The following is a 13359-nucleotide window of genomic DNA, read 5'->3' as shown; positions in this document are numbered from 1 at the left end:
GTGAATTCAGCCAGTTCTGGAGCCACTGCAAATTTTTTAGCTTTGTACACCAGTCTGAAGGGAAACTTGCTCTTTCATGATCATCAGTTCTTCCTTCCCACTCCTGGGTCTGGCTCTGGCCCTCAGTGCAAACTCTGGGGCTGCCCGTGCTCTCTTGCCTCACCCAGAGGCTTTTCTTTCCTTCCCAGTATAGTTTTCACTCCAGTGCGTGAACACCCGTATCCAGCAATTGCCAGAGCACGAGGTGACAGGCAGGGACAAATCAACAGTTATTACAGGTATAAATTTCATGACAAAACACATTTGTCTTCTCATTAGCCCATTTCTGAGGCAGTTACTGGTGTAGGACCATAGCAGACACATTTCGAGTATGTCTTAACTCATTAAGTCCTTGAATGCGTTACAGACCTCAGGATACTACAGTACTCTACAGAACAGCAATAATAAAAAGCTAGTGTGATACACCCCTTTCTCATATGTTAACTGTATAGTCTCTCTCTAAAAAAGCTTTAAGTGCTAATTCCTATATGTGGAGCTAGTTTGGATTAGAAAAAAAGGTGCCAGTATCTTCATTTAGGTAGTGTGACAAATGGCAATTTAAATTCAGAAAACAAAAACAGTTTACAGCAGTGTTGGTTTGGTTGCAGAACATACACTACAAATTAAGGGAAATTTTTAAAAGAAACACTAGTGCAGAAGCTGCATCTTGAATTTAATACAGTCCACTAGCGTAGGTGCCCTGCGAATACACCACTTCATGGGTGTGATGATACCTGTGAAAACGTGAACTGAACAAACCAACACTTCAGTATATAAAGTGCCAGAGGCAGTGTCTTCGAAAGGTGTGAATCACCTCGTTTATCGCAATCTGGTCATTGAGAGGACTGCAGGATTTAGGGGTGCAAGCAGGGGATTTGTTCCCCACATGCAGTGCGGTTCCTGACACACTGTGTGTGCCTGGGGTCACTCCGTGGCTCGGACTGGCTGACCAGCACTTGCCCCTGTGGTAGCCCACATTTGTTGGACAGAATTGGATCCAAGCTGGCCTGGCAGCTTTGGCGACTCTGGGGCCAGTCACGTGCCCCCTGCATTTTGGACAGCAGACTCAGGCAATAATTGGAGGGCTTCTTTTGTGTCTTTCTCCACCTTGGTGATGGGAGGGAGAGTGTGGACTTGATTACACCTTTTTAATGTGAGAAACTGAACCAAACACGGGACACATATCACACTGCTTTCATTCTGTGTAGAAAGCTCAATGTACACAGAGTGCAAGTCAGATAGAGAGTTTGTATGCAAGGAGCAACGTCATTTATCAAAGGAGAGAATGTGCATAATAAAAATATGGATTTACATTTTTTTGTTCCAGCTCTTTGATACTAACTTTCAGTGCTCCCTTAATATGAAATATTGGAACTGTTCAATGAAGGTACCAAATGGCAATGGTACCCAAAAGTGTATGTATAAAAGTGAATGTGAACTTGGCTTCCTTTTCACTAATTTTTGGGGTAAAAGAAGACATGAGCATTAAAGGAAGCTAAAAAAACAATCTAATTAAAACCCAGATAAACAATTTTGGTTTTATATGTCATAGTTAACATGTGCAGCTTAGTGCCCAAAAATTGATGGTGCCAAATGCTTGAAATTTTTTCTTTTATTACTTTTTTATTATCTATTGGATTACCCAGCATATACGTTTTGCTTTTTAACGCTTGCTTTTGTGCAAGAAGTAGCCTGTTAACCGTCAGAACATGATTTTTCATTTTGACTTGGTGTTCCAGGTGATTTTTCACCTTCCTGTAAACCGGAGCTAGTGGTGTGTCCCTGAAGTGTGATGCATCCTGGCTTGACAGGAATTTCTAGAGACTGTAAAGCTGGAAGGACTTAGGGCTGAACTGCTCAGTTTAGCGTTACTGTAATGCTATAATAAGTTCTGCAACAGTGCTTGTTTTGGTTTTTTGAGTGTATGGTTATATTCCTTTATGGTTTTGCTGTAAAATAATAAGTAGCTCCAAGCCAGACTTCCAGAAGCAAAAGCCTCTGAGTAGTTCTAACCAAGGAGTCGACACTTCCAATCTTCACATATTACAAAGCCCTTTGTATGTGGCATACAAAGGGCTGCCTCGAAGAAAGTCTTCAGTTAAAGACCTTAACAGTGTGGTTTTGAAATCAGTACAGTAATTTCTTTCCAGGCATGGGATACTTCAGAAGATTGTCTGCTAAGACATTATCACTTTTTTTGTTAGTGAAAAAAATGACACATATAAATGACAGACAAAACCGAGTGGAGGTGGCAGCAAGTCTAACCATGAACCTGAGTCATAGAATCATAGAATCATTGAGGTTGGAAGGAACCTTTAAGATCATCAAGTCCAACCATAAACCTAACACTGCCAAGTCCACCACTAAGCCATGTCCCTAAGCACCTACATGTCTTTTAAATACCTCCAGGGACGGTGACTCAACCACTTCCCTGGGCCGCCTCTTCCAATGCTTAACAACCCTTTCAGTGAAGACATTTTTCCTAATATCCAGTCTAAACCTCCCCTGGAGCAACTTGAGGCTGTTTCCTCTTGTCCTGTCACTTGTTACTTGGAAGGAGAGACTATCCCCCACCTCGCTACAACCTCCTTTAAGAGCCAACCTAGCAAAGCTTGCGATTTTTCTCCAGCCTGTTTCCACACTTCTTTTTACAAAGGTGCTCTTTTCCTTTTCTTTGCATTTGCAAGAAACTCAGTTCTCTAGTGTAATACAGCCACAGAAAGTGCTGAGAAAGATTTTGAAGTTCTGTATCTCTGTCTCCAGTGAATCTGTATATTGAGGTGGCTGCTCACAGCTTCCTTCCTTAAATTCCACTTTCAATTCCACTTAAATTCTCCTTTCTTATTCTCACCAAAGAGACCAGTGCTGATGGTCAGAGGGGCTGTTCTTTCTTCCTGCAATCCCTTCTTTGGACTAGATGGAGCACTGGTTTGATCTGAAATAGCAGTTCCTGTGTTCCTAAAGCTTGAGCATGAAAATTATTTTTAGACACTTATTAATGACTGAAAAGAAGCATATAAAATTAAAGTCTTCTTGGCACATGCAGCCTACTCCACCAAGACACCATGGGGATAGAAACCTGCTGTGGGACCATTGCTGTGTAGGATGTGAGGCAGAGCTTGACAAGCACAAATTCAGTGGCTGAACAAAATTATGGACAAAAATTTTGTTTTGGGTTGGGCAAAATATTTCTGTTACGGGAGAATATTCCCGTCCTTTAAAAAAAAAAATCGTTTGGAACAGCAAAACCATTGGAGAGAAACTTGTTGTATCATAAGTAGGTAAAAAAATTGTGGTTCTGTTATTTTGGTCAAATGAATGCATTCATGACTTTCAAGAAAAATGTTTGATATTTCAAAATCGTGCTTGGCAAAAGCTATGCTTTCCTTACAAGTGTTATTAAACCGTGTTTATTTGATTGTCATTGTTAGCTAGCTGGACTAACAGTGCAATGTGTTGGGTTACAGAGTACTTTATTATAACAGAATGTTTCCCTCACTGACAGTGGACTGAGGAGCTGCGAAGTCACTAGCACACAGCATAAAGTGTGGAGCCAAACCAAAATGTGGGATCAAAGCAGAATGACAAGGGTATTTAAAGCAGAGAATGGAGACGTCACCCCAGATTTTCTGGATTTGCCTAGAAATAAAAAGGCAATCAAGACGTTGTTCCTCACTTACTGTTGCCTGAAAGTGCAGCACTGTTCAGGATGATGTTGGTGACAGCAGCCTGCTACAGTGACCTTACAGTTTTGTCATCTGTCCAGCTAAAACTTCCACTGTAATAAGATGAAAGCCTGATCTTCTGTCTGTGTCAACTGCATAACATCTGGATATGTTCCCAAACTGTTGCAGCCCAGTAAAAAGGATTAGAACTCAGCCAGTTAACAGAGCAGCAACCTAATAAACTGTGTTTACAAATTGTTCAAAGAAAACTATGACCTCTGAAGAAAAAGAAAAGACAAAAGTTTTCAACATTAACATCCCATTTCTATTTTGGTAGCATACTGAAAGCAACCATAAGGAATGGTGTTGTCTAAACGATGGCACATGCTTTACTTTTCAGTGCGAATTGAGAAAAAGAGAGTGAAGACATAGCTACATCCAACATAGCTCCTATCTCAAATAATTCCTGCTAGTAGCATGTTGTGCCATAGTGTAGCATGGATTAATAGTAGGTAAACTGTATCTTCTCCTTTTTCCTCATTTATATGCAGATGCAGTTCCCTTTCTTTTCAATATATTTTTAACAAGTATATAGTTGCAGTGAAAATATTTTCTTTGCTGTTCCTAAGCAAAGAAAATATTCCCTTCATTTGCTATTATTACTACTATAGTAAAATGTGCTGTTACCATTATTTTTGTCAAGCTCCTAGTGCCCTGCAGAATTTGTTTGAAACTGGAAAATAATTGGAATTAACCTTTTTTCCCAGCAAACTGCTAGCCGGGAAAAGTGAAACACAAAATTTGATATGATATGAATTAATGATCATTTTTTAGATTTAGCAAAAATCAACTTTTTTTCTACAACTCTGAAACACTACAAACAGAAAAAGCAGAAATATACTAACCCCCTAGAATATTAAGTTGACAGAGCTGGTGTCCTGCAACCCAAATGGTGGTATTTGGGCTCTTAACATGTTTTTTCTGTTAAAAAGGAGAAATAAGTTGTGCCAGACATTTTTGGTGTGATCTGGCTTGTTTACCAAAAGGCAGTAAAAAGTCTTAAATCTTGTTCCCTAGAACAGATAGCAGCTTTCAAAGATTTGACAAAGTTGATTCTCTTTGACTACAAAAAAGAGTCAGATTAAGTTAACCTCCACACTTCTTTTTTTTTAATGTAAGTTTGCCCTTACACTTTATTTCTGGTGATTCAAGGTAATCTTTACACCCACATTTGAAATGTACTTTCTGATATCCCATGAATATGGCCTCACAGGAAGGAGAATTTGAGAGAGAAAGAGGAAAGCCAGAAGCATGAGTGGTACCATTAGTGCCAAAAACAATAGTTCAGAAATTGTATCTCAGATGCCAAATTGATGTGATTGATTGGCTGCCAAATTATAGATTTTTTAGTGACTGTACACAATTTTTATCTGCATTTTGAATTTGAACTCTTGTTGTTACTTCTTTGCACTATATGTATGTACATGTACTTGTGTGTGCATATATAGTAATTAGATTAGCCACTTCTTCCAGATTTCCTCACAAAGATGTGTAACTGCAGCTTACCTTTGCTGTAGTGGTTCTCGCTTCTAAGTCTGTCTTGCAATTAATCATTCCCCAGTTCTGCCCCCAAAATGCCAGTCTCCCATCCTTCCTGCACTCTTTGCTTCTGCAGCGTGAGGTTTAAAGCATTGAGGGAGGAGGACAGAAGAGCACAAAGATTTGCCTTGTGTTCTTTCTGTTGTCCTTCTACTAGTCTCCTGAAAAAAAAAAAAAAGGCAAGAAAAACTCAGCCTCTTGTCGCAGCTTGGAGTTGCTCTTCTCTTTCAGAAGGTGGGGAAGTGAAGCAGGCAGTGAGTCAAAGGGGTTTCCTTTTAAGATGGGACGGAAATCAATGAGAGACCTGGGATTTTTCTTGTCATCAGCATACTGTCTCCAGTCTTGGACCAAATTTCCTGCTCTCCCTTCTCCCCTTAGGAAGGGCAGCTCGCTAGTTAGCTACAGAGAGCTCTGTGAAGTGGGTGCAGGTGACAACTCTCAGAGACATCGAAGAGTGAAGGTGGGAGAAGCCCATTGAGACATTCCTGTATAAGCACAATGTCCAGTATTGCTGGGCCAGTCATGTACTTCTGTAAGCTACCTGAGACTGGGAGTGCGAAATCGAATGAAAGACTGCCAGCCTAAAAGAACAGCAGCCAAGATAATTCTGAGGTCATGAGTCTTTCAAATTCCCATGGAAAAGGGGGAACACCATCAAAAAGGCGTAGGTCAGGCAGAGCTTTGAATGGTAATTCTCTTCTTGCTTTCGTGTTTTCCAACCAGCTGGAACAGTCACAACTTCATATCACAGTTACAATACCCATCTCCACTGTCTTGGATTGCAATGGCAGTTCTGCTTGGTGGGAAGTTTAACAGAAAAAGGGTTTCTCTACCAGCCAGTTCTCAGTATTTTCTCCACCTACAAAAATAACCCCTTTATCCCTTTGATGCCGAGACAATTCAGAAGAGCCAGTTCTTTAATCAAGGACCCTCAAAGCATTTGGGATTCTAGGAGAAGAAACACCTTGTGTGTATCCTTGCTACAGAGACAGAAAAGGTTTTTTTCTCAGCACACCAAAGACTCATTTACAGGTGACCAATCATGCTAAAATAAACTATGTGAATAGTTATAAATACTATATAAATCCACTATTTATACTATATGAATATAGTATTAGTATTAGCTTTCCTCTTCCCTTCCTTTTCCACACATTGTTTAGACTGTGCATGTAGTTTACATTTGGGCCAGCTCCAGTCCACAAATGCCAGAGTAAAATCTTTTTTCCATGTAGCCATTACCAGTTACTAACAAAACCCCTATATATGTGCCATTTTAACTAATCTTACCAAAACAGGTAAGCTTTGGTAACTTTGTCATCTATCTTGCTTACTACCAAATCTAGTCATTCCCTAGCAGGACACTTTTTCCTAGCCACTATTGGAAAGGGAGAGGCTACTTGACGGCTCCAGAAATGTCGCTGCTCTGATTTTGCATCCAGCAGGCATAGGGAAGGGCATCTTTCTGCAAATCTGGTTGGTTCCTGTTTACATTGGCTCCAGGGCTTGGCCACGATTCTTGATGGCAGTTTCCGAATGGTTACAAGCTGGTCCTGATTGTTTCAGGAACAAAATTAAATTTGCAGTTCCCCCAGTAACACACTGTGATTTGCTTGGGGACAAATCTGGACTGAGAGAAGTCCAAGTTTCTCTTTTGTTAGGCAGAAGGGAAGTAAAAGTAGATAACTATAGACAACCATATGAGTAAGCCAGGAATTCATGAAGTGATTCATAAATCATTATGAACACCAGTAAAGTCTACTAAAAAGGAGTCCTGTCTGGCTACACAAAGTAGTGCATTATTACTCGAAGGGTTTTTTGGATGTTAAATCAAATGGGAAATCTGTAAAACTGTGCTTTTCACTTGGAGTTTTGAAAAGGATTTTTCACCTGATGTTGGCTGCTGGTTAAAACATTTTTTCAGAGATGAATTTTCACAAATTAACTTTGTGAAAACACAGAGGATGATACCCCATATTTTTAAAATAATAGTAATGATTGTGGGAGGTGTCCCTGCCTATGGCAGGGGCGTTGGAACTAGATGATCTTTAAGGTCCCTTCCAAATGAAACCATTCTATGATTCTAATAAAAGATTGTGTATTGCTGCAGAAAATAACAGTCTTTCTGTGTGAGTGCTATACAAAAAACTAACTCCAGTCCTTACTCAGGAGACATATAATCAGGTAGCTGTAGCACTTTTTGAAAACCTCTGATATTTTTGTCATAATATAGCTACTGATTTTTCTTTTTTAAAAAAAAAGTATTCCCTAGTATTATTGTGAAACACATGCTTTATTCTCCTCCTAGTATGTCTTTGAGTCTACACTGCATCAGTTATCATCTCGAACAATGAAATATTTGACACATTAAAGACTCAGTGACTCATTAGTGACATCTTTATTTCCTCCATCTATATAGCATAGCAGAAGTAATACATGTGTTTATGAAGTTAATACCACGTCAGCACAAAGACCATCCAAACCCTATCTAGTATGCCTAAAATGTGATTCTCAAAGAAAACTGAATAGGCAGTAAATCATCCAAAGTTCATCTTGACTCCAAATACAAAATATGGATCTACCAGAAATGTAATGAATAGATTTCAAATTAAGTCAAAATCACGCAGATAATGTGCGGCACATACTGATTCTGAGCTGCAACATACTCAGGTGTCTTGCATTTAAATGCAGTTATAACCCGTACGATGACCCTGTCCAGAGGTGTTCTGTAGCGCTGCTACCACAGTTGCACTTTCTGTTGTACTCAGGGTGAGACTGCAGATTCCTTACACTTCTGCAGGAGAAACATTCTTTATTGGTAGGCGAAAAAAAAAGTCCTCTAGTGTGTTGAGGCCCAGTCTCAGGAGAACAGTGACCACATCCACACTTCAGGATCCTGGCAGACTGTGTTACCTGCAAGCACAAATCCCTCCTAGTCACAGCTGCTGAGCACACCCACCAGAGAGGTGGCTGCTCTTGCTCAGCGCAGACCTGCAGCTTGCTTTTAGGAGTGGAGGGAGAGGCTGGTCTGTGACAGAAATACCACATCAGTTTTCACTCAGCCTCTTGCAGAAGTATCCTGGCTTTTTTTGTTGGCCATCCTGGCTGTCCTCTCATGGATGAGAAAGTGGCCCTGAGCCATTCCTAAGCCCAGGCTGAGCTTTCATTTACTAATCAGTTCCCATTGGTCTAGTGGGTAGTTTGGTCAGCGGGGGCCAAAGAGCTCTTATAACCTTAGCTTTCCATCTGCAAAACTGGCTGTAGCACCTATTTGTAATGTACTTTGAGTTATGCAATTTTAATGAAACACAGAAAAAAGTTAGTCTTACAAAGTCTGTAAAGCCCTTGTGTAAAATCCTCAGAGTAGTGTGTATCATTGTAGTGCCAGTAGTGACAGAGCTGTGCAAAACATACCACTGAAGTGATGAACCTCTGTGGCAGCTGCACCACCAGGTTCGGTCTGAATGGCTCTCCTCCTCTGTCAGCCTTGAAGTCCAGATAAACATTTTGATGTGGTCAGGCTACGCCCAGCTGGAAGCGATTTAGCACTTGCCTTCATATACATTATAATGACATCAGATTGTTTATTTTCAAATAGCTTTATGTAACATACAAAGATTTCTAGAACTTGAAACCTGAACCTGGACCTGAACCTGAACCTAATATTTAACTCCTCAGTGTCCAATGACCAGAACTGACCACTGACTTCCAGTGAAGAAGGACAGCTATTTATTGAGAGATACAGCTGATACAGAGCCTTACAATGAGACAACTGGCAATGCCTCAGAAATCGGGTACCCCATGAGGTATCTCCTCCTCCTTAAACCCACCCACAGAAGTTAAAAAGGAGTTTTCCATGACAAGGCTGCAATTCAGCCTTTTAATTTCCCAGTTGTCAAATCTAATGATATGTCACCATTTGAAAATGTATCTTCTGTCTAACTGGGCTGCACACTGCTCTTTGGGAAGTCTGTGTCTATGCAAACTGCTAAACATTACAGTGATCTAAGTAAAGTAGATACACTTTCTAGCTCTTGTCTAATGCAGATTGTACAGTTTTGTGTTTCTAAACTCCTAGGTTTGTTGCTCCAGCTCCTTCTCCGCACCACATCAGCCCCCAGAGGATTTCAGTTCCACATCACGTGATGCAGAGACAGACTCCACAACCACCCTCCAGGAATCCCTCTAAAGACATCCCAGCCAGCAGCAAACCCTTCTTTTCAACCAAATAGCCTCCACATCCAAGGTAAGAAGGAATAATGTTAGTTGTTTGTCACTGCTGCTTGGCTTCAAATTACGTGCTTCGAGGGCTGGCGCTGGTATTTTTAAGGCATAAAGACTCTGGGAAAGAGCCTTCAGGACCCTCCCTTCAGAATTCCTTAAAAGTCTTAGCTTAGCTAATTGCTGTTCATCCTACTATGGAGTTATGGGTTCTTTTCAGACTGATTGTCAGAGCTGTTGTTGAAATAGAACTGCAAATAATTCTTTGATGACCTGTGCTTGTGAATTTCTAATGTTATCCTTCTTGTCCCTCCTGACTTTACACATAAAGTCCTACCAGGTTTTCAAGAGGTGAAATGTTTTACCCCCTAGCACTTGTGGAGAGATGGAGACCTCTTCTTTTGTTAGCATGCATGTCTCTTACAGCTGTGTTCCCACTTGTGCTGTGTAAACAGCTTGTACAAGACTTCTCTCTCCCTCTTTGTTCAATGAAGTATAAACTTCTGTAGCCAAGAAGAAAATTAACAGCAGCTGAAAACAATGTTAGGTGGTATGGGATTTTTTTTCTAGCTGGTATGGAGTCTAAATAGTAATTGCCTTAACTCTCAGAAATGTGTTGACAGCAGTCAACAGTTGCCCTCATCTGGGCAGATGCCCTCATCTGGGCAGACGTCACATATGGATTGAAGACCCATTCCACATCTAAATTTAAGATAGAGATTAATACTGTCTTCTGAGTGGATCAAAAAATGGATAACCTCAAGGGCTTGGGAGCTTAAATCCATACCTTACTTAGTCTCACATTAGCATTACTGTGTTTGCCTCCCTGTCCTAGGAGAACCTATGTTGAAAATAGACATTGCTGACAGAAATTATGTATGCATAAATAGCAACTCAAAGTTGCAATTATAAGGATCTCTGCACTTAAAACTGGTAGGAAGACAATGCAGGCTGAACTCTAATTTATTTATTTTTTTTTTTAGTGTTGAAAGATACAATACATTTCAATAAAATAGCCACATGTTGTTTCAAAGATTAAGTCGCTGTAAGAGGTATTTTGTCAGAACGTACTCCCTCCAGCTTAAGCACAGCTGTCTCACTCCTATGTGCTGCACTGAAAGCTTTGTTTGTCCTGTGTGCCTGAAAGGCTTGCCTAAACTCTCCTCAAAAGCAAATGTTTCAAGAGTTCATGGTCATGTTTTCCCAGCAGCAATACAAAGATTGCTTGGTGACATCATTATAATGTAGAAAACCACCATGGAGTTACCTCACCAGCCTGGACTGTTTGGTATATAAGAAGGTTCTGTGAGAAGCTCTATTAGTTTCTGTCTCCTGTAGTTCATAACCTGCCTTTTCATGATTTAAAGTGCTGTAGCTATAGCCACTTCAGCTCAGTCCGCTACCAAACAATGATGGCATTTTTGTCTCAATGTGTAGTCTTAAACTTGTCGACTCCATTTAAATCAGCTGTACCAAGAAAGAGTGAGTTTCATTGCCTGAAAGCTTTTTGAACAAAACAAGTTCTAAACAGACTTCCCTACTGAAAGCCTGAGCATCTTAAAAGCTCATGGAGATCTCAAAGCACTATCCTTTGGAGAGGAACGATGTAGGAGATCCAATACTGACAAGACTCTTATACGTAATAGCTACTTGTATTGTGACACTGCTTTTTCTTGGAAGAACATTGTCTACAGTTCAGCTTTCATTATGTGTTCTGAGTGCTTTTCAGCATCAGATACACAGTAATGTCAAAGAGGGTTTTTTATTGCCTTGGTTAATATTATGTAATAAATTAAATATTCCCTTTCCTTTCTCTTGTGAAATTCACACTTTCCTTTGCTGCATGGGATGTTTGGAAGCAATGATGTTAGACAACTCACTGAGCTGCAGAAGTGAAGCTCTTCTTTTCTTTTCATTAGACTGTAGCATCTTTTGTTGGATTACCATAGGCAGAAAATCTGAAACTATCCTGGACTGGAGGCTGGAGTGATGATTTCCCAGCTTGACACCATTGTATGCCATTGTCCTATGTGTTTGTAGACAGAATAAAAGACAGTACAGGTCCTGGAAATCTGCAACAATTGGCCCAGGACCTGTATTGTACTGGTGAATCTTTTCAGCCAAGAACAACTGCAGGGATCTCAGCAGAGGTACCTGAGGACACATGCATCTGCAGCACACAGGCAGCTGCAAGAATAAGGTAGAGATAAGTCAGAAGAGATGCATGGGGTAGGAAAGAAAAGAACAGCAATAGAAACTCCTCCATCACAGTGAACAAGCTTCTTGTGTTTATAGTGAAGAGTGAGGTAAAGTTCCTTTGGGCATGGACATAGCTGCCTTGATTTTGGATGCTTCTGATTCTGTGAACATTTTTGCACTAGAAATCTGTCTGTCCTTTAAAACTGTGCCTGTAACTCACATCATATGTGTTTGTGAGTTAAGCTGATGACCGGTGCTGGCTGAGTAAAGGAAGAAATACAAAAGTCATGCAAAATAATTCAGTTAAAAAAAAAAAAGTTGCTATTTCTTCAAAAAAAAAGTTAGCTGATATGAGTTAGCTATACTAATGTATCTATACAGGCAGCTCTACTAGTAACAGTTATCTTTTAATTACAAATAAATAAATATAAACATTTCTAGTTTTTCACATTTGCAGATCCATCTGGCAGTACAATATGTGACTCATGTATCTGTCTTACTCTTTCTGTTCCTTTTGTTCTTCATACTTAGATGGTACCAAATGATTACTTGATGTTCGTGTAATTCACCTAGTGGACACTGTAGAAATATACTGCCATGCCGAGGAACACTATTTTGAAGTAGTTCAGGGCAAAGGCAGCTGGAATTTTTACATACTGTAGCAGTAAAGACTACTCACCCATGATGTATATTTCTTAATGGCAGTTATAATGAATTTCTTGAGAAAATATTCTCTCTTTGTGGTGCCAGGCAGAGACCTGACTGAGGAGGAAATAAATGTCCATCAGAAACTTTCTAGCTTATGGAAGTGATAACTGTGGCAGTCATTAATTACATATCTGTAACGAAATCTTTGTCTGCATCAGTTCAGTGGGATCAGGACTCTATCAGAAACTTATGTGGACCGTTATGTGACTAAGCTCAGGAGCAATGCATCCCTACAAAGAGGAAGGCAGGCAGAAAAGCCAGGAGGCCTGCATGGATGAACAAGGAGATCCTGGACAGGATCAAAAGCAAAAAGGAGGCCTATAGGGAGTGGAAACAGGGGCGGGTAGCCTGGGAGGAATACGGAGGAATCGTTCGAGCAGCCAGGGATCAGGTTAGACAAGCTAAAGCCCAGATAAAACTAAATCTGGCCAGGGACATTAAGACAAACAAAAAATCCTTCCTTAAGTATGTCAGCGAAAAAAGAAAGGCTAGGGAAGATGTGGGCCCTCTCTGGAAGGAAGCGCAAGAACTGGTTACCCGGGACAGAGACAGAGCTTTTTTTGCCTCAGTCTTCACTGGCAAGGACTGCAGCTGCACTGCCCATGATGCAGAATGCAAAGGCGAGGATTGGGAAAATGAAGAACCGCCCACTGTAGGTGAAGATCAAGTACGAGACCACCTGAGGAACCTGAAAGTGCACAAGTCCATGGGACCTGATGAGATACATCCACAGGTCCTGAGGGAACTGGCAGATGAAGTCGCTAAGCCACTAGCCGTCATATTTCAGAAGTTGTGGTGGTCTGGTGAGGATCCTGCCAACTGGAAAAGGGGAAACATAACCCCTATTTTCAAAAAGGGAAGTAAGGAAGACCCACGGAACTACAGGCCAGTCAGTCTCACCTCTGTGCCTGGCAAGATCATGGAGCAGATC

General features: G+C 40.6%; 1 protein-coding gene across 1 annotated transcript in view; it reads left to right on the top strand.

Moving 5' to 3' along the window:
- GLIS3 (GLIS family zinc finger 3) overlaps window positions 1–13359 on the top strand; it is a 176086-nt gene that overhangs the window by 154945 nt on the left and 7782 nt on the right. Inside the window, 2 exon segments of the mRNA XM_009884321.1 lie at window positions 9379–9462; window positions 9464–9546. Coding sequence (XP_009882623.1) covers window positions 9379–9462; window positions 9464–9546 — 167 coding nt within the window.

Source organism: Charadrius vociferus, unplaced genomic scaffold (genome assembly GCF_000708025.1).
Source record: "Charadrius vociferus isolate BGI_N301 unplaced genomic scaffold, ASM70802v2 scaffold183, whole genome shotgun sequence".
NCBI lineage: Eukaryota > Metazoa > Chordata > Aves > Charadriiformes > Charadriidae > Charadrius > Charadrius vociferus.
The sequence above is the reverse complement of the archived record's forward strand: the minus strand, read 5'-3'. Positions and strand labels throughout refer to the sequence as shown.